The sequence below is a fragment of the Dipodomys merriami genome, unplaced genomic scaffold, assembly GCF_024711535.1.
Source record: "Dipodomys merriami isolate MVZ:Mamm:240054 unplaced genomic scaffold, mDipMer1.0.p SCAF_336, whole genome shotgun sequence".
Lineage (NCBI taxonomy): Eukaryota > Metazoa > Chordata > Mammalia > Rodentia > Heteromyidae > Dipodomys > Dipodomys merriami.
Window position 1 is genome coordinate 446,888 of NW_027204893.1, and position 20,746 is coordinate 467,633.

Below are 20,746 nucleotides of genomic sequence, written 5' to 3' on the forward strand. Positions count from 1 at the left end.
TCCATGGCCCAGAAATCTCTAAGACCAGAGAGCATGAAGGGATGGCTTGGCTTCCAGTGCAGATCCAAAGCCGTACAAAGAACCCAGGCCCTCCCCATCCTTTTCTTCCCCATCCCTCCCAGTGAATAATAGACTCTGCCCCCTGCCCCTCAGGGGACTCCCACCTAACAAAAATCATATGAGGAAGGCAGAGATTGGGATGGTGGTCAGGGTCTCCCCAGTGGGGCTTGCCATGAGATCCCTGGAAATAAGAACAGGGGAGTCTCTGTCTGGGGGTGGCAGGATTTGGACTGCTCCCAGGGAGGAGTTGCCAGCAGTAAAGGGAGAGTAGGACAGTGTGTGGCCCAAGTTTAGAATCAGAAGCAGCACCTGGTCCAGCTGGGGGCCGTGGGCACGTGGGAGCAGGCAGTGCGCTCGCATCCACACTGGAACACTTCCTTTGCATTTCTAGTAAAATTCTGCGGAAGCACAGGTCAGAGGTGGGGCACCACGAGCTTGCTGCAGAAATCCATTGGCTGCCGTGTGATGTAAGCAGGGGAGGACTGCAATGGCGTAACTCCTTTGAACAACTGATAGCCTAACAAAATGCATTCCAGGAAGCTGTGTTGTTGGGAGATGGGTGAGGTCAGGGAGGAAGGGCAGACGAATGGAGAGAGGAAGTCATAATATTCGATGGACATATGTGAAAATGGAGCTAGGTAAATTGAGGGGATGGATGGCACTGGAGAGGTGGGGGGAAATGATGATAGGAGTGACATTGATTGAGGGCCATTGTACTTAGAGTCTGACATGTTGAAATGAAACCTCTTGTACAACTACTTAAAGATAATAAAACTTGCTGGACATCAGTGGCTTACGCCTATAATCCTGGCTACTCAGGGGACTGAGGTTTAAGGTTCAGGGTTCAAAGCCAACCCTAGCAAGAAAGTCCATGAGACTCTTATCTCTCCACCAGAGAGGCCAGGAGTGGAGGAGGGCTCAAAGTGGTAGAGCACCAGCCCGGAGCACAAAATCTCAGGGAGAGTGCTCAGGTCCTAAGTTCAAGCCCTAGGACATATACAGAGAGAGAGGAGAGAAGAGAGAGGGAGGGAGGGAGGGAAGGAGGGAGGGAGGGAGGGAGAGAGAATACAATTTCTTTAAAAAACAAAAACCTAACTACCTGCAGAGTTAGGGGCGCAGGTAGGGGGCATAAAGGAGCCCAGTGTGCTATGTCAGAAAGGATGGGGGGGGGGTGGCTTAGGGACACTGGAGCCCATACACCCTGTCCTAGGGAAGTGCCCCTGCCAGGCTGAGGGTTTCCCAAAGAACGCTAGATTGATTTCCATGTATAATTGCAGTACGTGAAGATAAAGGCGGGTGATTGAGAAAATCCTTTCAACCACGGCCGTTCAATCGAAGCACGATGGTCCATTGAGGCCATCCAGGGTGATATGTGGTCTGAGCGCCAGGGAGGCCCCTAGTAAGAGCATGGCTGCATTTATACTTCATCCCAAAGAGAAGGCAGAATCAAGAATGGTTCTAGTATATAAGATTCCTTTAAAACAAAATAGTAATAATAGTGCTCTCAGACTGGAACTGGGTAATGTAAAGAACATTCGGTGTGTACGTGATAGGTTTTCGGATTTTTCCATCCCTTTGTTCTCGCGTTAAGGGCATTTGCATGAGAAACCTATTTTGGCATTGTTAGAGACGATTAGGTCCTGCAGTCACCATTCCCAATCTGTGACAAGGCACTAAGCAGGAGCTCTGGTGACCAGGAGGATGGAGATTGATGCTTCAGGTGGGGGTGGGTGAGCGGGAGCAGATGGACCCACAGATGAGCCCCCTCCCCTGCCAAACCAATGCCTGACTTCATGAGAGATGCAGGGAAAAGTGGGCCAAATAGTGTACAGCCTCTAACAGACTTTTCTTTTTAAAGTGTGCCCAGAGGCTAGGTGTCAGAGGTTCATGCCTGGAATCTTAGCTACTCAGAAGGCTGAGATCTGAGGATCACAGTTCAAAGCCACCCAGGAAGGACAATCAGTGAGAATCTTATCTCCAATTAACCATCCAAAAAAAAAAAAAAAGCAAAAATTGTGGCTCAAGTGGTAGAGCTCTAGCCTTGAGCAAATGAGCTTAGGAACACCACCCAGACCCTGAGTTCAAGTCCTCGTACCAGCACAAAGGAATGAGCGAGTGAATGAATGAATGTAAAATACTAAAGTAAAATTTACCCAGAAACCCCAACAACTCCAGAGTGGAAGACTGTACCCTCTGCTTCCAATTTGATCTCGGTATGTTCCGTCTTGCGGGTTAGCTTTATCAGCTTCTTCTGTCACTAACACTATTCTTTCTCCTCTCCACTCTGGTTTGAATTTTGTTTGATTGTGAATTAATCATATTTATGCCATATGTTACACTGAACCAAGAGTCCTTCTCAGGAGCTCCTTGAAAAAAAAAGCATATTCATTGTGGAGGTCCGTACTGCTTTGGGGCGCCCACACAAGCAGCAGAAGTTGAACTTGACTCTCCCGCCTACTCCCCACTCCTCCTCCCCAGGTTCCTTGAAGAGAACAAGAGAGAAGGAAATAATAAACACTCGGCTAGCATTCATTTTCAGTGTCCATCCCTCGTAATGTGCTGCATCGATCAGCAGTTTTGGAGTGAATTATGCTAATGCCAGCCTGTCTATATTCTCCTTTTCCCTCTCACAGAGAAACAAGAAATAATGAACTGTCGTCCCCTTGTCTAGACTTAGGTCTGTCTACCCCGTTCCTCGTGTCACTTCCTCAGAAGGCATGTAATAGTAGCACATATTACCATGAATTAGTGCCTCTTTTTGTTCCCCTGGTTTTAAAAATGATTTTAGAATAATTTTAGGAGTATGGAGGCTTCTTTCTTTCTTTAGATTGTAGAAATGATCTAATTGATTCTTCAGCTTGACAGCGTTCTTCGAAGCAAGGCGTTTTTCCTCTCCTTCCATTGGATTACTAATTTGGGGGGCATCCCATGTAATTCACAGAGGACACTTTCTGCCAGCCAGGTAGACGTGGGACCTGATGTTAATTTGCATGTGCTACATCTTCAGTGGCAGCAGCCGGGATTCAACAGTTTGCCCAAACCCGGTTTCTTCCTAAGCAAGGGAGCCAGTCTGCCTGCACCTTGCACCTCCATTTTACCTGCACTGTTCTGCTTTCAAATCCCTGCACGTCACCCTTATGGCCTCTGCCCTGGGGCGTCCTTTTGAATTAGAGGACTTTTTTCCCCCTTCTCTCTCTTTTTCTTTCTGCCTTTCCACTCCCTTTTACCATAAGGAGATATTAATATGATTCATTATGGGTAGCTGTAGGGGATTTTATTCTCTGAGAGGCAACACGGTACATTAGAATGTTCTATTCTAGAACATTGCTTTCCCCTTCTGATGTTAACTTCTCAGTAACTTTGAAAATCTCCTCTTCTATGACAGTCCATTTCCAGGGCTGTGGGATTCTCTTCCTAAGGTACCCAGGGCCTTTTGAAATACATACATTTTCATTCTGAAAATGCATAGAGATGTAACAATGAAATCCCCCAATATAACTAAATAGAAGCTAATTTTTTAATGGATACATTTTAAATCAGAGTTTATCTCCCTCCTTCTCCATATGTTTATATGACATGTCTTTGTCTTTGTCTTATAATAAATATTGGTAATTTGTTAGTTTTTACCTTATAGAAACCTCTCCAGGAAAAAAAATGCTTCCTTATTTTTACACAGAGAAAAGTGAATATAAAAGGGATTCTATAAATAGAACTTTATGGAGTGGAGAAGGTGGTTGTTAAATTTCCCATGAGATGTCAGCAGTTGTTAAGAGGAAATGGGAATGATCACCTCAAATCTTTCTTTACTTGCGTTCCTAACGAACTCGAATGATTTGTGATTCTCTCCCATCATATATGCCCAAATACCTTCAATTCTGAAAAACAAAAACCAAATAGAAGGATAAAAAATTATTTTTTCAATCTGATTCTACATCACAGAGGAAAGATCAAACTGTCACCTGCCACTTTCCCATGTGTGCTAGACACTGAACACCCTTGAAAAGAGAGCTCATGCCTGTAAGCCTAGCTACTTAAGAGACTGAGCTCAAGAGGATCAAGATTTGACACCAGCCTAAACAAAAAGTTTGTAAGACCCCCATCTTGACCAATAAAAGGCTGAGTGTAATGGTGCATACCTATAACCCCAGCTATGTGGACAAGATAAACAGGAAGATGGAAGCCCAGGCTGGCCTAAGGGTGGGGGGAACTCTATTAGAAAAATAATAGTAAAGGCTGAATATGTGGTAGAGTTCCTGAGATCAAACCCAGTGTATCAGATGATAATAATAACAACAACAACAACATTATCCAGTGAATAATCTTGGTCTCACTATACCAATGAAAGAGCTTCCATGACTTGTTCAAGGTCACATGGCAAAGCCAAGATTCAAACTCATGCCTTTGATTTCAAACTGGAGTGTTCCAAGTTCATGTCCAACCTCTCCTTTTCCTAGGAGTTTTTCTGGCTTTTTCATGTACCATATTTCTTAGACTCCTCTCCACTGAAGAATTTAGCCTCTACTCATGAGCTGTTTGAAGAACTACATCCTGGGACAAAAGAGGAACCTGTTCTCCATGATCCAGCAGTGGCCAGGCTTTGACTTTCTTCCCTGCCTCAGATCACATCAACCCTCTGGGCGTGCTACCCCAAGACCCATTATCCCTGTCCTGCTCACTGAGCCCAGACTACAGCTGACTGCACATAGGGGAGGGGAAAGCGACTTTCTATTGATTGAGTGGATGGATCAGAAAAAGAATCATCCCAGAGCGTTGGCCTCGTGGCTCTGTGTGAGCCTGGGTGAAAATTGGAGATCACAGGGCGTCCTGGGAGAAGGTGTCTTCACTGGATTTTGATTGTCTTCCCATGAGCCTGCTGCCCAAAACAGTGCTCTAGAGGCTCAGCCCTATGGTCCCAGGCCTGAGACATGGAGTCTTGATTCTGGGGTTCCTTCAGTGACTGTAGACTGGGTAACTCCTTACAGTTCCCCAACTACCATTTGAGCCACAGCTGTGCTTCTGGCAATGTGTGTGTGTGTGTGTGTGTGTGTGTGTGTGTGTGTGTGATTATAAAGGTGATATGCAGAGGGATTACAGTCATCTAAGTCAGGTAAAGAGTACATTTCTTTTTAGACAATGTCATCCTTTCGCTGGCTCTCTCCCAGTTTGCTTCTACCTTTTTGCTAGTTAACTGGAGATAAGAGGCTCACGGACTTTTCTTCCTAGGCTGACTTCACATCACGATCCTCAGATCTCAGCCTTCTGAGTAGCTAGGATTACAGGTGTGAACTACTGGCCCCAGGGCCAAGCCTTTCTGCTAGTCCTCAGCTTTGTACTCCATTGACTGAAATGAGACTGGGCAACACTCCCCCATGAAGTGGTTATAAAGATTCTGAGAGCTCATGCAAGCAAGGGCCTGCAAGACAGATGGTGCCCAAGAAATGCCTACAGAATCAAAATTCTTTGAAAGCATTTCCTGCTTCCTACAGCCAGCACAGACCCTCCTCCCCTGTCCCGGCAACAGATGTTACGATCAACAGTGTTTGCCGGCATCACTAGGCAGGATGAGTTACCTTGGAAAGGGGATAAACGGAGAATTCTCTTTGGTAAATTACAGCTCCTGCTAAAGCTTTGACACTTCTATTTTCTCCTTGTCACAAAAAGTCACTACATACTAGTGGTCAGTTTGGTTTACCTTTTTGTGTTCCATTAACCCACAGAGCCAGCCAGGCAGTGCTCAGGCCCACAGGCGGTCAGGTAGTCTGCAGGACACAGCTATTGTAATGAGAGAAAACCCATGGCCTTTTCCTAATGAAGCTATGGCAATTAGCCCTGTAAGTTGCTCATGAGCCTCATCCCCAGTGGAACCCAATAGAGATAGCCATCTTGGTGACAGGTGATGTGAAAGACTCTGCGTCCACTGACATGTTGTTACGGAGTTCCAATAACTGTGCATTGATGTGCTTTGAAGTCTGCCACGGTGACTTGTGATTGAAATATAGAGCCGGAGCCCAGGAGGAAGCAGGATGTGAATTGATGGCCTGGGAAATGAGGCTGGACTGGAAGAAAGGGGAGGGAGGGAGACAGGAAGGGAGGGGGCAAGCCAGCCAGCATGAGAAGCACCAGGCATTATCCGGGCTCCATGCTGGGTATGCTCCCACCCCATCATTAGGGGTGTACCTAGGTTTGGGGTAAGGCCTCTGGATGCCCAGTTCTGCTTGCCAATCAGCACCCCACCTGTCTGGTTCCTAAGGGAGCTGTCCCCACAGGGGATCATGACAAATGGGAAATCAAAGCACCATTTTCTCATTAGCTGGGGCTGCAGATGGGTCAGTGCTATGCACTGCATGCTTGTCTTGGTGGCCTGCAGGGCCCAGGTGGCTCTGGCTGCAGGAGAGGAAAAGGGACAGGGAGAGCAGGATCTGGAAGGGAATGAATGATTGCTTTAGGTCTACCAAGTACCAGGCCTCCACTCCCTCAATAAAAGGTAATATTATAGAAAGACTAGAAAATGGAGGCCCAAGATGGGTAGGGTCATGGGGTAAGGAAGCAGTCTACAGTCAGGCAGCTAGAGAATGTGAGGGAGCCAGGATCTCAATCCAGATTGCCCACCTTTCCAGACCAAATGAAAGCGGGGGTGGGAGTTGGGGGGCTGGGGGGCACTTGGTCTGAGCTGCTCTGCGGTTGGACATTGAGCACCATTGCCGACATCAGAGTGAAAAGCTGCTGACTTTGGTCTCCCTGCACTTCATGAGGGAAGCATCTGAAGCTCAGAGGCACCCTGCCTCCTCCTGACATTTCTAGGTGACTGTAGGAAAGCATCCCACAGAGGGCTCCCGAGGGCTCCCCCCTCTTCCCACTTCCCCCACCATAAGGCTGGCACAGCCCCCACAGAGGGGCGTGGCTCAGCCATACTGTTCTGCCCCAGAAATGTGAGTTTCCTAGGGCTGATTTGAAGCTTATGTTAAATGTTGAGGTGACAAAAATTAAGACAGGGAAAGTACAGGAATGCGGAGCCTGTCTGCCGCCGGCCTCAGGAGCCTCCTCGGGTGAGCGTCCGGGGTCTTGCGTCTGCCCCACCGTGATGGCTTCAGTGAGGGACTGTCATCAGGGGTCCTCTGTACCTGACACCTGCAGCTGCCAGGATGCCAGCAGAAGGGGCCGTGCACGTGTGCAGGGACTGATGGGTAGGAAGATGGAGACACGTATAAGGGGGTATATTCTGAAACGTGGTGTTCTCATTTTCTTCTAGAGTGGGTCCCTCTGAAACAGTGACAGTGCTATGAAAGCCCACCCACTGCACAGACAAGAAGGAATCAGCCACCCAGGCCTTGTGCTTCTCAGTGGCAGAGCACTGAGACCTGTAGTTCAAGGCCTGTGGTGGTGATGGCCTTGCTCTAGGAAACCATTTAGCCCCAAGAAAGCCAATGGCTGAATTTATAGGAACCCAAACCATCTAATCCCGGGTCATATGTTCAGCCTTTTTTCCCTCAGCATTCCCTGCTATTCTTCATTAGCAATTCCAAGCAAGAAACACAACCTGCAAAAATAAATCATCTCAGTCCATGTGAGCAGGTGTCAGAAAATGCCAGAGCAGCCAGGCGTTGGTGGCTCACACTTGTAATCCCAGTTTCTCAGGAGGCTGAGATCTGAGAAAGGAAGTTACAAAGCTAGCAGGGCCAGAAAAGTTCATGAGACACTTATCTCCAGTTATCACCAAAAAACTGCAAGTGGAGCTATGGTCCAAATGGTAGAACATCAGCCTTGAGAAGAAAAAGCTAAGGGACCCTACTGGCCTTGAGTTCAAATCCTAGCACTGACATGAATAAAACAAAATGTCAGAACAACAAACATTCAATTCTTAGTTTAGAGAAGGGGAGATCTGGTGAAGGCTTGTCTCTTGGCTTGCTGATGGTCATTTTGTACTTGGATCCTCATGCAGCCAAGAGCAGACAGAGCATACGAGCTTTTTCAGATCTCTTCCTAAAAGTCACCAATCCCATCCAGTGGGGCTGTACTTACATGACCTGGACTACTGCACCCACCCCAAAGTCCCTACTTCCTAATGAATCTCACTTGGGGAAGAAGAGTTCACACTATGTATTTTGGGGGTGGGGCATACAGATATTCAGTCCACAGGCAGGCCCCAGAGAAGATAAAGAACAGGGCAGCTGGCCCTCTCGTGGTAATATCCTCTCTATCTTTGCAGGAACTGCAAGCTGAGTAGCAGCAGCCTGTCCATGGCCGCCGTGGACATTCTCTACATCGACATCACCAGGAGGTGGAACTCTGTGACCCTGGACCAGCGAGAGTCAGGTACCTGCTGGTCACCCCCACCAGGTTCTCATGTGGCCCAAGAAGCACTGAGGGGAGGGGGCGGGGGAGCAGAGTGCATACTCTTCTGTGATGCTGAAGAAGGAAGATAATCCGATCTGCTCTGGGCACCACTGCAGAAACTAAGTAGAACTGAAATTCCAGGGTACTGTCTGCTACCAAGGCATGACCCCTGCCACCTTCTAACCCCACCATTAGCACCCTCTGGCTATGCTTAAGACTGACTACATCTCTCTTGGGGAGACTCAGCTATTCACTCATTTCCTCTCTCCATCAGCACACATTTACTGAGCACATGCTAGCCAGGTGCTGGAGAGACTAAAGAGAACTTGGCTCTGGTGTGGAAAAAACTTTCTGTGGGGTGGGAACCACATGGGGAAATGACCTCGGCATCGTGAGAGATGTGCTGAGATAGGGAGAAGCAAATAGAAGGAAGCCAGCAGAAAGCTCCTCATCCCTTTCCAGGGAGAGCCACTTGGAGAAGGACCTTCAGGATCATCTGCTTGGGCATAGGGATAGCTGAGCCTAAACGTGGACACCTGTGAGGGGTTGGGACCCAAGCCACCCCAACGATCTCAGATGGACTGGAGCAAAAGGAACAGGAAGGCGTGGGAATAAGGATGGAAGGTCTTGAATGGCTCACTGAAGGATTTGACCTTGAGCATCGGTGTTCTGTGGGGAAGAGTTGTATTAGTACATACCTGTGGATCGAGGAGTTCCTGAACTTTCTCCTTACAAAGGGTGTTTTGTTAAAAAGTCCTAATAATAATAGCTGATATTTGTATGACTCATGGCAGAATCACCAAATTTTTTCGAACTTATTCTCTCCTTAAGTGTCGCCATGACCTAATATGGAAGACACCAGGCATCTTGTTTCACAGATGGGTAAACTTCAGGTTGGTGATGGTCATGCAGCGACAGTGGACCCATAGCCTCCTGGTGCCGCTCTCCCCTCCCAGCCACCTCCCTGTACAAGCAATACCCAGAGGGGCAGGGGGGGAGGGGGCGGGGAAGGGGTGTGTGCCTCAGGTAGCAGCTGGTTCCTGTGATTTGGGGGACAGGATGTGAAGTCAGAGGTTGAGTGATCCAGGTTGCATTTGACTGCAGTTTGAAAGTGCCAGCTGTAAAATGACCCCAGGACACCCACCATCTGCAGTGGCCTTAAGGTCTTCGGTACCACTGGGTCCTAAAGCATTTGGGATCGTGGCAACCCAGGCAAGCTGGTTCATCTTATTAGTAGACACAGTGGTGGAAATGCCTAGGGCAGGGCTGTCTGACTGTTGGTGCCACACCCAGCAGATCTAGCCCCATGCCCACACATTGGGACACAGAGTCCCCTCCCTGGAGGGCACTGATGCTCATCATGGCTGCTTTTTCTGAGTTAGATAAAGCAGTAGTGATGTTGTAGTGATGTTGGCTGCCAGTTGTCAGTTATGCCAGGCACTTTACATGTACAGCATTGCCTGAAATTCTCCCGCAGATAGGTCTGATTGTGGTACAGAGAAGGAAACTGAGGCTCAGAGGCGTAGTTGGTAGGTCAGATTCAAACACCAACCTAGGTGGGTTTTCCCTCCAGGTCACTTCTTTCTACTCATTGGTCCTGGAGTAAGATGACCACAGTGCTCTCTCTGCCCTATTTTTTTTTTCCATTCAAAAGCAAAAGTCAGACAATCTCCACAGTCAAGTGGAGTCTCCACAAGGCAAGTGTTCCAGTTGCATCTCTGCACTTAGCAGCTCCGGCCACAGCTCCAGCTCCCCTGGCAACAGGAGAGACACTAGATGGAGCGTCTGCAGGACAGGCAGCCAGATTAATTACCGTTTTTGAGGACCCAGCATGCTCATGTGACAATTAGCCGACGTCACTTTTTGCTGATGCCTTCAGAAAGCCAAGAAGTGTTTGCTCTGTGAGCTGGATGCCCGCGGAGGGGCCAGATGAGGGAGTGGGGTGGGGGCTGTGGAATTATTAAATATTGAAATTGATCAGGAGTAGCAGCAGGAAGCTATTTATCATGTTTTATTGCTTCAAACTAGCATGAGCATCTGGTCCATTGCTAATTCTGAGTCGCTTTCCCTGTTTTGTTTGCCTCTTGAATTGTCAGCTCCCTGCAGGCAGAGCCCAGAGGGACCAAACACCAATGTCGGCTCTGCTGAGGAATTCTGGGGTCTGCCAGGGTCTCTCCACTGGCACTGATCAGGCTAAGGAAATGAAATGATTACTTATTTTTAGCATGTATGGGCCCCGGCTCTCTACCACCTACTCCTGTGTGGAGCAGCAATTGTGGGTCAGATAGACCATTTGGGGACTATCTCATACACATACATAGGGCTGTTAATTCTTGCACTAGAGCTTCAAGGTGTGTTATAGAATCTCATGTTACAGATGAGGAACAGGAGGTTCCAAGAGCAAAAGTGACTTTCCAGGTCTCATCTCCAGTGAGTAACAAAGGCAAGATTTGAACTCAGACCTCCTGCCAACTGACTACAGGTGCGGTCCCCAAGTCTAGGGCCCAACCAGAAAGTACTGGTTCACCTGAATGACTGAGGAAGGGACAGGGCTTGTGAGGTGAGAGGCACGGACGCAGTGGCAGGAAGGTGAGCTAACATCAAAGCTCTGTGAACTTCAGAGCTGAGAACAGGACTTTGTATGTTTTCACAACCAAAGAACGACGACTGTTTAAGATGATGGATATGCTAATTGCCCTGGTTTGATGATCACATAATGTATACATGTACTGAAACATCACATTATTCTTCATAAATGTGTACAAATGTGATGTGCCAGTGAAGTAGTCAGCCCATCCAGCACAGGGCCTGCAGGGAGGACAGAAGTACAGTGTGCGTTGGGGTGGAGGTGCCTTGTCCAAGCTCCTGCCTGCCCTTTCCTCATCCTCCATTGCTACAGAGAGGAAATAACAGGGCCTAGGAGGTCTAGGAAGAGAACCAGACATGAAAGCCAGGAATGAACCTTCTCCATGCCGACTAGAGCTGGTGTCAGCCAGGGCCAAGTTCTTGTCTCTTTTTCAATCTGGCCTCCCACCCCTGACTCGTAAGGAGAAGGGGTATCAGAACCCAGATGCCTTATGAGGACCATTCAGGAAGCACCTGGAGAGCAGTGGAAGCAATCTGTGCTTGGGTTGCTTCTCGCTTTAGGCAAACATTAGCAGAAGACCAGAGTGAGTCCTTCCTTCTTTCCTTCCTTCCTTCCTTCCTTCCTTTCTCTCTTCTTCTTTCCTTCCTTCCTTTCTCCCTCCCTCCCTCCCTCCCTCCCTCCCTCCCTCCCTCCCTTCCTTCCTTCCTTCCTTCCTCCATCCCCCTCTTCCCTGTCTCCTAGAGCTATGTAGACTGACAAGAAAGGAGTCTTTGGAGCTGGGTATGGCTCAGTGGTAAAGCCAGGCTTAGCATGCAAGAGGCCCCTTGATTGATTTACTACCGCCAAAAACAAGAGAAAGAAGTCATTGAAGAATGGTAGAACATAGGTCTCATTCTCAAAGGCCAATCATTCATTCAACAAAAAAGTAATGACCATGTCATCTAATATTGGGCCCTAAGGAGATATAAATTCCATACAGATCCTAGCCTCTTAAGAAAAAAGTGTAATTGAGACTATTTACTGGACATTTACTATTGGAGAGAAGAAAAATTGTTATGACCATTAGACAGATGAGGAATTGAGACTTAAAGAGATAAAATTAGCAGAGTCCAAACCTTGTCGCAGGGACATTGGGATTTGAACAAAAACTGGTCTAACTGCAGAGCTCATGTGCAAACCTTTGCATTATAGCCACTGGGTCTGGGTCACACATGTGAGTCCAAGCAGTTGATGATCATACCAAGGTATGCCCGGAGCTCCCAGCAGAGAGTAACAGAGGAGGAGTAGAGTCAGTTAACAGACAGAATCCACCCGCAGCTCTTGAAAGAGGGGAATGCCATGTTATCCAGAAAGGGCACTGGCAGTGTACTCCATACCCTCAGGGGCCTTGCATTTGGCCTACAACATACAAAACCATCTTGCCCAGGACCCAGTGAGTATTTGATCACCTCAAAGCAAGGAAATCTGAGTGGGAGAGCCATGTCTTAAGTAGACACAATTTCTGTTAATGGGGTCCCTCTTCCTGCCTCTGACTGCTCAGTTTAAAATGCCAACCATGCTGGGCACTGGTGGCTCATGCCTGTAATCCTAGCTACTCAGGAGGCTGAGATCTGAGGATTTCAGTTCAAAGGCAGCCCAGGCAGGAAAGTCCACAAGACTCTTATCTCCAATTAATCACCAGAAAATTGGAAGTGGTATTAAGGCTTAAAGTAGTAGAGCACTAACCTTCAGCTGAAGAGCTCAGGGACAGCTGCCAGGCCCGGAGTCTAAGCCCCATGACAGACCCCCCCCCCAAAAAAAGCCAGCCCAGTGAGATAGGATCATCCCCTCCCCCAGCACCGGCCGTGTCTTAAGTGCTTGCACATCCTCTCCTCAACTCTTTCTTCTGCCTTAAACTCTTCACTGGTACTCAGCAAAACTGGTACCCAGAGAAGAGTTTCACCAGATCCCTGATGCTTGAGACCATTGTGAACAAGAAGATAACCAGCATGAGGGACCTTGCTATTGAAATAGAGGAGAAAAGTGGTCCTTAAAAAAGATGTGTGATGGGGGCTGGGAAGGCGGCTCAGTGGTAGAGCGCTTGTCTTGCACGCATGAGGCCCTGGGTTCGATTCCTCAGCACCACATAAGCAAAAAGAAAAAAGCTGGAAGTGGCGCTGTGGCTCAAGTGGTAGAGCGCTAGCCTTGAGCTGAAGAGCTGAGGGACAGCGCCCAGGCCCAGAGTTCAGGCCCATGACCAGACCAAAAAAAAAAAAAAAAGAAGAAGAAGAAGAAGTGTGATAGCCAGGCTTGGTGACTCATGCCTGTAATCCTAGCTACTCAGAAGGCTGAGATCTGAGAATCATGATTCAAAGCCAGCCCAGGCAGGAAAGGCCGGGAGACTTTTCTCTCCAACAAACCACTCAGAAAGCCAGAAGTGGCGCTGTGGCTCAAGGGGTAGAACACTCACCTTGAGCTGAGCTGCTGAGGGACAGCGCCCAGGCCCATGACTGACCAAAAGCCAGGTGCCGGAGGCTCACACCTGTAATCTTAGCTACTCAGGAAACTGAGATCTGAAGATTGTGGTTCAAAGCTAGCCTGGAAAACAAAGTCTTTAGCTCCAGTTAATAGCCAAAAGTGGCTAAAGTGATAGAACACTAGTCTTGAGAAAAAGGGGGGGGGGGAAGCTCAGGGACAATGGCCAGGTCCCAAGTTTAAGCACCAGGACAAGCACAAGAAGAAAAAAAAATGAGGAGAAATTTCAAAACTAGGAAAAAGTGTACATAGGACCAAGTCTAAACATCAGCCCAGCCTCTCAAAACAGCCATGTTTTTGGTTGTTTGTTTTGCATTCTGTTGGATCTCAGGTGCATAAAATTGCATTAATCAGCATCATTCATGAGACCTTTCTTCATGGTCTCTGCCCGGCCAGTTCTTACACGGTTAGCTTTTGTAATTAGCTATTAATAATGGAATAAGCACACGCAAGCTCACCACCCCCCCAAAAAAACAAACCTTGACTTGAGAATAACCTGCATCTGACACATGGCCCTCCCATCCCCAGCGCGTTCCTCTCCTCTCCCCACCTCATCTGTACCCAGAGTTCATCCTTCCCTAAACAGGCCTGTCTGCAGCACTCTCGAATGTCAAAGACTGTTCAGGAGCTCGATGGAACTTAGTAATATGTATTTCACACTCTCTGGCATGCCAGGAAAATTGTCATTTAAAAAAAATTAAGGATTTTAATTTCCAATTCTAGAATTTCCATCAGAACACAGAACTAAATGAGGGTGTTATCAGCAAAACGGGGGTGTTGTAGTCCTCTCCTGGGCCGGAATCAAATGAGGAAACAAATTGGCTGTGGAGATGCAGTGATTTCATGTAAATTGCACTCACGATTTCTTCTTATCAAGGCAACGTTGCTCCAACTCCTTCCAGCGTAGAATCGCACATTTTGAAGGAGAAAGATGAGGACAGCATTGAGATCAGGCAATAAAAGACATCACTGTGTCAGCGATGTGAGAGCCAGAGTTCACCTACAAAGGGAGAGCTGAGCCCACCCCCTGGCATCTGGTGCATCTAGCACAGTCCTGACATCTGGGGGTTCCTGGGTCTCTGTTCACTTTTCAGCCAGATGTTTCCCTGTTTTGAGAGAGAAACTATGCCAGGCATAGTAGCACACACCAGTATCTCAGAACTCAGGAGACTGAAGCAGATAGATTATGGGTTTGAGGCCAGTATGGGCTACACAGTGAGGCCTTGTCTCAATAAAAAACCAAATGAAGAGAAAGAAAAGGAAAAATGCTGATGGTCTTTCCCAGTAACCAATGGAAACATGATTACAAAGGAAGGGGATATGGATTGGAGAATCACCCTCCTATACCATTTCCCACCAAACACACACACACACACACACACACACACACTTTACTCAGAAAACAAGTTTAATGTCTGAATACCTGAGCCTCGTGTCCCACTTCCTAAAACTGCCTTGATTCGAACAGCAATTTACTCAAAGCTACGGGCTCTGGATTCAGACAAACCTGGTTTTGAACTTGGGTTTAATAACTTGATAGCTAGATGACCTCTAGCAAGTTGTGCAACTTCCATCACCTGTGAAGTCAAGTGAATCATGATACCTGCCCCCTCCACCCCCCCAAAAATAGAAAAAAAATGAAACAAATCCCAGGAGATCTTGGAGCCATCTCTGCCCCTGTGCCCCACAGCCTGGGCTGCGGTGACTGTGGCCACGTAACTCTCATGCATGGCTTCTTCGGGATTTGTTTCCTGGGCATCTGCTCCTGCCGTGTCTTTGCAGATCCTGGACACAGAGACAGGAAGAAGGGGCTGTATCATAGCCCAGCCAGAGGGGCCGGTACGAGACGGCAACTGACTTCCCCTCGGTGCCAGACAGAGTCCCAGCCCTCTCACTCCCTTTCCAGTTGGCCCCACAAAGCACCGGTGGGTTGATGATTTGGGAAGCAGGGATGCTCCCTGCCTTGGAGCAGGGCAGGCTCTGGTACTCTCTGAAATCGTCTTTCAACTAAGAACCTCCCACTGGCCACCCCGCCTGCAGTGTCTGATCTCACAGTTCCAAGACCAAGGAAGGACATCTGAGTGATGAGGATCCCTCCAGCCGGACACCTGTCCCTCTGTGGCCATTCATCACCCTACCAGCTCCCCTGTCACCCCAGGGTGCCGGCCACCTGGGGAGCCCTCCACTGAGGCCCTTGCTTCCCACAGCTCAGCTTCTCTGCCTCAATGGGCCGTTCTCCCCCAGGCCAGACCCCAACCTTTCTCATCTGCTCTGACCACCGGGACTCCCTCTTAGTCACAGCACCCATTAGGCACTGAAACAAGGAAACAAGCCTGCAGCTCTGGCCTGAAGTTGAACTGACTCCACCAGAGATCTTGCTGCATCCTAGCACTGTGACACACAGGTCATATGGACCAGACACTGGGCTATACCAGCCAGCTATCCTGTGAGCCTCTGAGTCTAGATACCATCTCCCAACCACATCGCCTCAGTCGACTTACACAAATCATCTAACACCTCTACGTTTCATCAGCTGGAATAAGCAGCCACCGACATGTAGTTGGTTGAAGATATACTGAAATATTTTAAAGTATTTTTACTTGGAATGTTTAGCAAGGCCTCCCTTATACATATACATGGCCTCCCCCCGCCCCGGATAGATGGGGCCTCAGAGAGCAGGGTTGAGCTCACGCAGCGCCTCATGGAGGTGTCTGGCACCGACGATATTCTTCAGCCTTGAAATTATCTTGCAGTCAGATGGGCTTCTCTGGATGTGTGCCCTACACGCTTACAAAATAGTAGGCATCAGAAGTATTTTTAATAAAAGCAAGTGAGCCAACAGAAATGCCAGCCTCCCCTCCCCCACCCCAGACGCTCTTCTTTGAGGCTGCAAAGTGATGACTGTATTCTTTTGAGGTGTCCTCACCCCAGGGGTGCCCCAGGTCGTCTGTACTCCTACCCACTACCCCAAACCAGTTGAGTACCTAGCCTTCCTCATCCTCGGCCATCTGGAATACAGAGGACAGGACCTCTGCCCACAGTCTGCTCCCTAAAAATAGAAAGGAAAGCTGACTTCTGCCAGGCACAGGTGGCTCACACCTGTAATCCCAGCTACACAGGAGGCGAGGATCTGAGGATCACAGTTCAAAGCCAGCCCTGGACAAAAAAGTTCTTGAGACTCTTGTCTCAGCCAGCAAAAAGCCAGAAGTAGAAGTGTGGTTCAAGTGGTAGAGTGACAGCCTTGCTAAAGAGAGCCAAAGGACAGCTGCCAGGCCCTGAATTCAAGTCCCAATACCAGCACAAAGAAGAAGGAGGAGGGGGAGGAAGAAGAGGAGAAAGAAAAGCTACCTTCTTTTTTACACACACACACACACACACACACACACACACACACACACACACACACACACACACACACACACACACACACACACACACACACACACACACACCTTACCCTGACTGCTTCCTGTCCCCAGGCCTCATAGAAGAAGCTGGCAGACTTTCACACCTGTGCTGACGTTTGGGAACCTTCCAGAGCCTCACTCTGGAGGCCAAAGTGGCCTCTGCAGTGGGCTAGTGACAGGCACCTCATCGGCAGGATTTCATAAGGAAGGACATTCTTGGTTTCCACATTGGCTCCTTTTCCTTTTTTTTCCTGCCAACATCACGAATCCCAATGTGTGTGTGTGTGTATGTGTGTGTGTGTGTGTGTGTGTGTGTGTGTGTGTGTGTGTGTATATGAGAGACTATGTGTATGATTATGTGTTACAAATTATGAAATGGCTCCCATTCCCTCTTGTCTAGTGAATTCACTCATTCCCAGGAAGCTCTGTCTAGTTTGTGATGCCATTTTCAGAGGAAGAAGTCAAGGCTGGGAGGAGGTTTCTGAACCTCTCAGGCCATCAGGGCCCCATCTTGGTTCTGCACTTCTCATGCAGTGACAACTCACAGCTCATGAAGATGCCAGCACACATGCTGTCCCAAGATGTCCCCAGTCCAGGAGTGGGAAATCTGTGCTTGGTGAGAGAGTTGACTTCCTGGTCATGCACAGCACAGGGTGATGATGAAAGATGTGTCCAGAAAGCACCGCGGCAGGCGCGCTCACTCCCAAGCCCGCCTCCTCCAGTCCCAGCCAGGGGCAGAGGAATGTGCAGAGTGTTTGCGTAGCATGGCTGTAACAAACACTTCGCTGGACCTCCCAGCTGTGCACAGGAGCAATCCCTCTTATCCTCCGTGTAAAGCTGAGTAAAAAGAGACTAGCCTGGTACAATTAATGCACACTAAGAAAGTGAAAAAGAAATAACAGAGACAGGCTCTGTTGTGAGGGCTGAACACCAGCAGAAGGGGAGGGCTCACAGGGAAGGAGAAAGAGTGAATATGGCTGAAGCAGTTCATCTGTATGTATGAAAGTAGAACAAGGAAATCCCATGAAATTGTTCTGAGAAGAGGGAGGGGGGAAAAGGGAGCCCGACAGCTGGGGTTCGATCGGGTATCTTCTGGTATGCATATGTAAAAATGTCACAATGAGATCCCCCTGTGTGACTTGTGGATGTTAATAGAAATGGCTTTGAAGGGAAAGGAAGGCAGGAAGAGAGAAGGAGAAAAAGAAAGAAGGAAGGGAAGAAGGAAGGAAAAGGGAAGGAGACAGCATTGGTTCAGGCTGTAATCCTAGCTACTTAGGAGGTGGAGATGAAGGTCCAGAGGTTCAGGAGACTCCATCCCCACCAAGTGGCTGGGTGTGGAGGTGTGCACCTGTTACCTCAGCTACAGGGAAAACATGACAGCTTGGTCATTCCAGTGCCCATCAACCCTATGACACAAGGAAACATGAATAGGAGGATCCCAGTCCAGGCCAGCCCAGGCATGAAACATGACCCTAGTGAAAAAATAATCACCTTCAAAAAAGACTAGAGGCATGGCTCAAGTGATAGGGTGCCTGCCTACAGGCCTGAGGCCCTGAGTGCATCCCCTGTACCACCAGTAAACAAAAAAGAAAGAAGGGAGGATGAGAAAGCTGAGGGGGAATGGGGCACCACCCATGACAGGTTTTGGATCAGAACCAAGTATCCTAACTTCTCAAACACACCCTTGAACATGACTGCCAGTGATCAACACAAACTCAAACCACACTTTCAGACCAGGAGCTGTACACACACTTATTGAAATGAATAGGCTTTATTTGTTCAAGAACATAAAGCAGACAGTATAGAGAATTCTCACATATTCCCCCACCCCCATACACTAGTTCCCCTACAATGCCATCTTGTGTTTGGCAGTGTACATTGGTTCCAGTTAACGAACAAATTATTGCTATGTTATTATTGACTGAAATGTGGTTTTCATTACAACTTGTGTTGTACAAGTCAAGTTGTGTTGTTCTATGGGTTTTGACAAATGTATAATGATATTTATATCCACCGTGACCGCATCAAACAGAACAGTTCCACTCCACTCCCCCCTTCCCCCCAAAAAATCTCTGCTCAAGCTCAAAGACAGCACCCGGACCTCAAGTTCAAGCCCTAGGATACACACACACACACACCACACACACACACACACACACACACACATACCACACACACACACACCCCACACACACACACCCCCACACACACACATACACACACACCCCTCTCTGCTCTACATATTCAGCTCCTTGAGCCCAGGGCAACTTGTGATCTTTTTATTCTCTCTCATTTGTCTTTTCCAAAATGTCATGTTATTTCAAACTGACTTCTTTCACTTAGCTGTATACATTTAAGTTCCTCAATATTTTTTTGTGAGTTGATAGTTAAATTACAGCTGCTTGTTTTCTTGAAAGTACCTTGGGTTGAAGCTGGAGCCTTACCCTTTTTGTTTGCTTTGTTTATTTGGAGGTACTGGCGTTTGAACTCAAGACCTTGTACTTGCTAGGCAGGTGCTCTACCACTTGATCCACACCTCCACACTTGTTTTTGAATCTCTGAATGATCGTCTGTTGAATGGGGTGGGCCCAATTGTTAGTCTAGTCATTTATCCAAGGATATCTTGGTTGCTTCCAGGTTTGACGATCATGAATAAAACTGCTATAATTATCCATGTGCAGGTTTTATGTGGGCATAAGTTGTTAGCACGGTTAGGCACACACCCAGGAATATGATTATTGGATGGCATGCTGTTGTTACTAAAACCGGTGACACTCCAGCAGAGGATGTCTCCACAAAGAAGGAGGCCTCCCCTGGCCCTGGCGCGCCAAGTTCATGATGGTACAAAAAAAATGAATGTTAGCATATACCAAGGTAGACACCAAAAATGTTTATTATGAAAGCGAAAAAAAGAGAGAAAATCAGTCCTCAGCCCAGACATGGATGCGGGCACATCTGGTAGCGGGGACAATGTATGCTTTCACATCTGGAATTATGGTGAAAAAGTGGGCTGTGTTTGGGCCCCAAGTTCACTGACGAGGAGGGCTCCCCTCGGTTCTGCACCTGGGCAGCTTAGTCATTCTCGCCTTATGAATGGGGCCCAGAGCTTTTCAAGGCTGGCCAGCTCACTACATTTGGGGACATCATGTCATGGGTGTCCAAGCATCTCTCTACATCCCATGGGCCGAATCACTTGGTACATAAGGGGCCAGACACGAATGCTTCTCAGTGCTTCTTCTCAGCTGCCCATGGCCCCTCTACACCATTGTGTATGATGTTATTATTATGTTATTCATATGATGTTATTTGTGTTGGCAGGAAAAAAATCCCCACTCCTGAATGGGGAGCTCAGATGTTCCCTTCAGGACAAATAGGTGTTTTTGTTTTGTTTTTTACAATTTTTATGCCCATAGGAGTCGTCTTCCCAAAGGCTTTTTTTATTGCCTTCCTATTTCTTTTTCCAGCCTGTGCCATTCTCTTAGATACTCTTGCTCAGTTCTAGAAAATGCTAGTCATTTGGGCAAGCAGACAAGATCAAAGGGAGCTTGTCCCTCCCCCTAGTCTTTTTAAGAATAAATGTTAGCAAGTTACGGTGCTGGGGTTCAGGGGGTCTGGCTGTGAAAGCAATGAAATAATACCTACGAGCTTTTAATCAAGCTGTTCATTACTATAGTATTTGTCTCAGAATTCCTAGCTCCTGTTTCCCATGTGGCATTTTCCCAGATCTATCCTACCCCAGGAAGATGGTTAATTTCAGATGTCATCTGACTGGACAAAGGAATACTTAGTCTTTAGAACTGACGATGCATTGTCTCTGGGGCTGGCATGTAGTCAGTAGACTGAG

At 47.9% G+C, this 20,746-nt stretch overlaps 1 protein-coding gene across 3 annotated transcripts in view; it reads left to right on the top strand.

Annotated features, from left to right (window-relative positions):
- LOC138803173 (tubulin polyglutamylase TTLL11-like) overlaps window positions 1-20,746 on the top strand; it is a 236,386-nt gene that overhangs the window by 195,347 nt on the left and 20,293 nt on the right. For all 3 annotated transcript variants that reach the window (XM_069987004.1, XM_069987001.1, XM_069987003.1), the window contains one exon: window positions 8,267-8,373. In XM_069987004.1, the coding sequence (XP_069843105.1) occupies window positions 8,267-8,373 (107 nt within the window). The remainder of the gene's footprint in view (window positions 1-8,266; window positions 8,374-20,746) is intronic.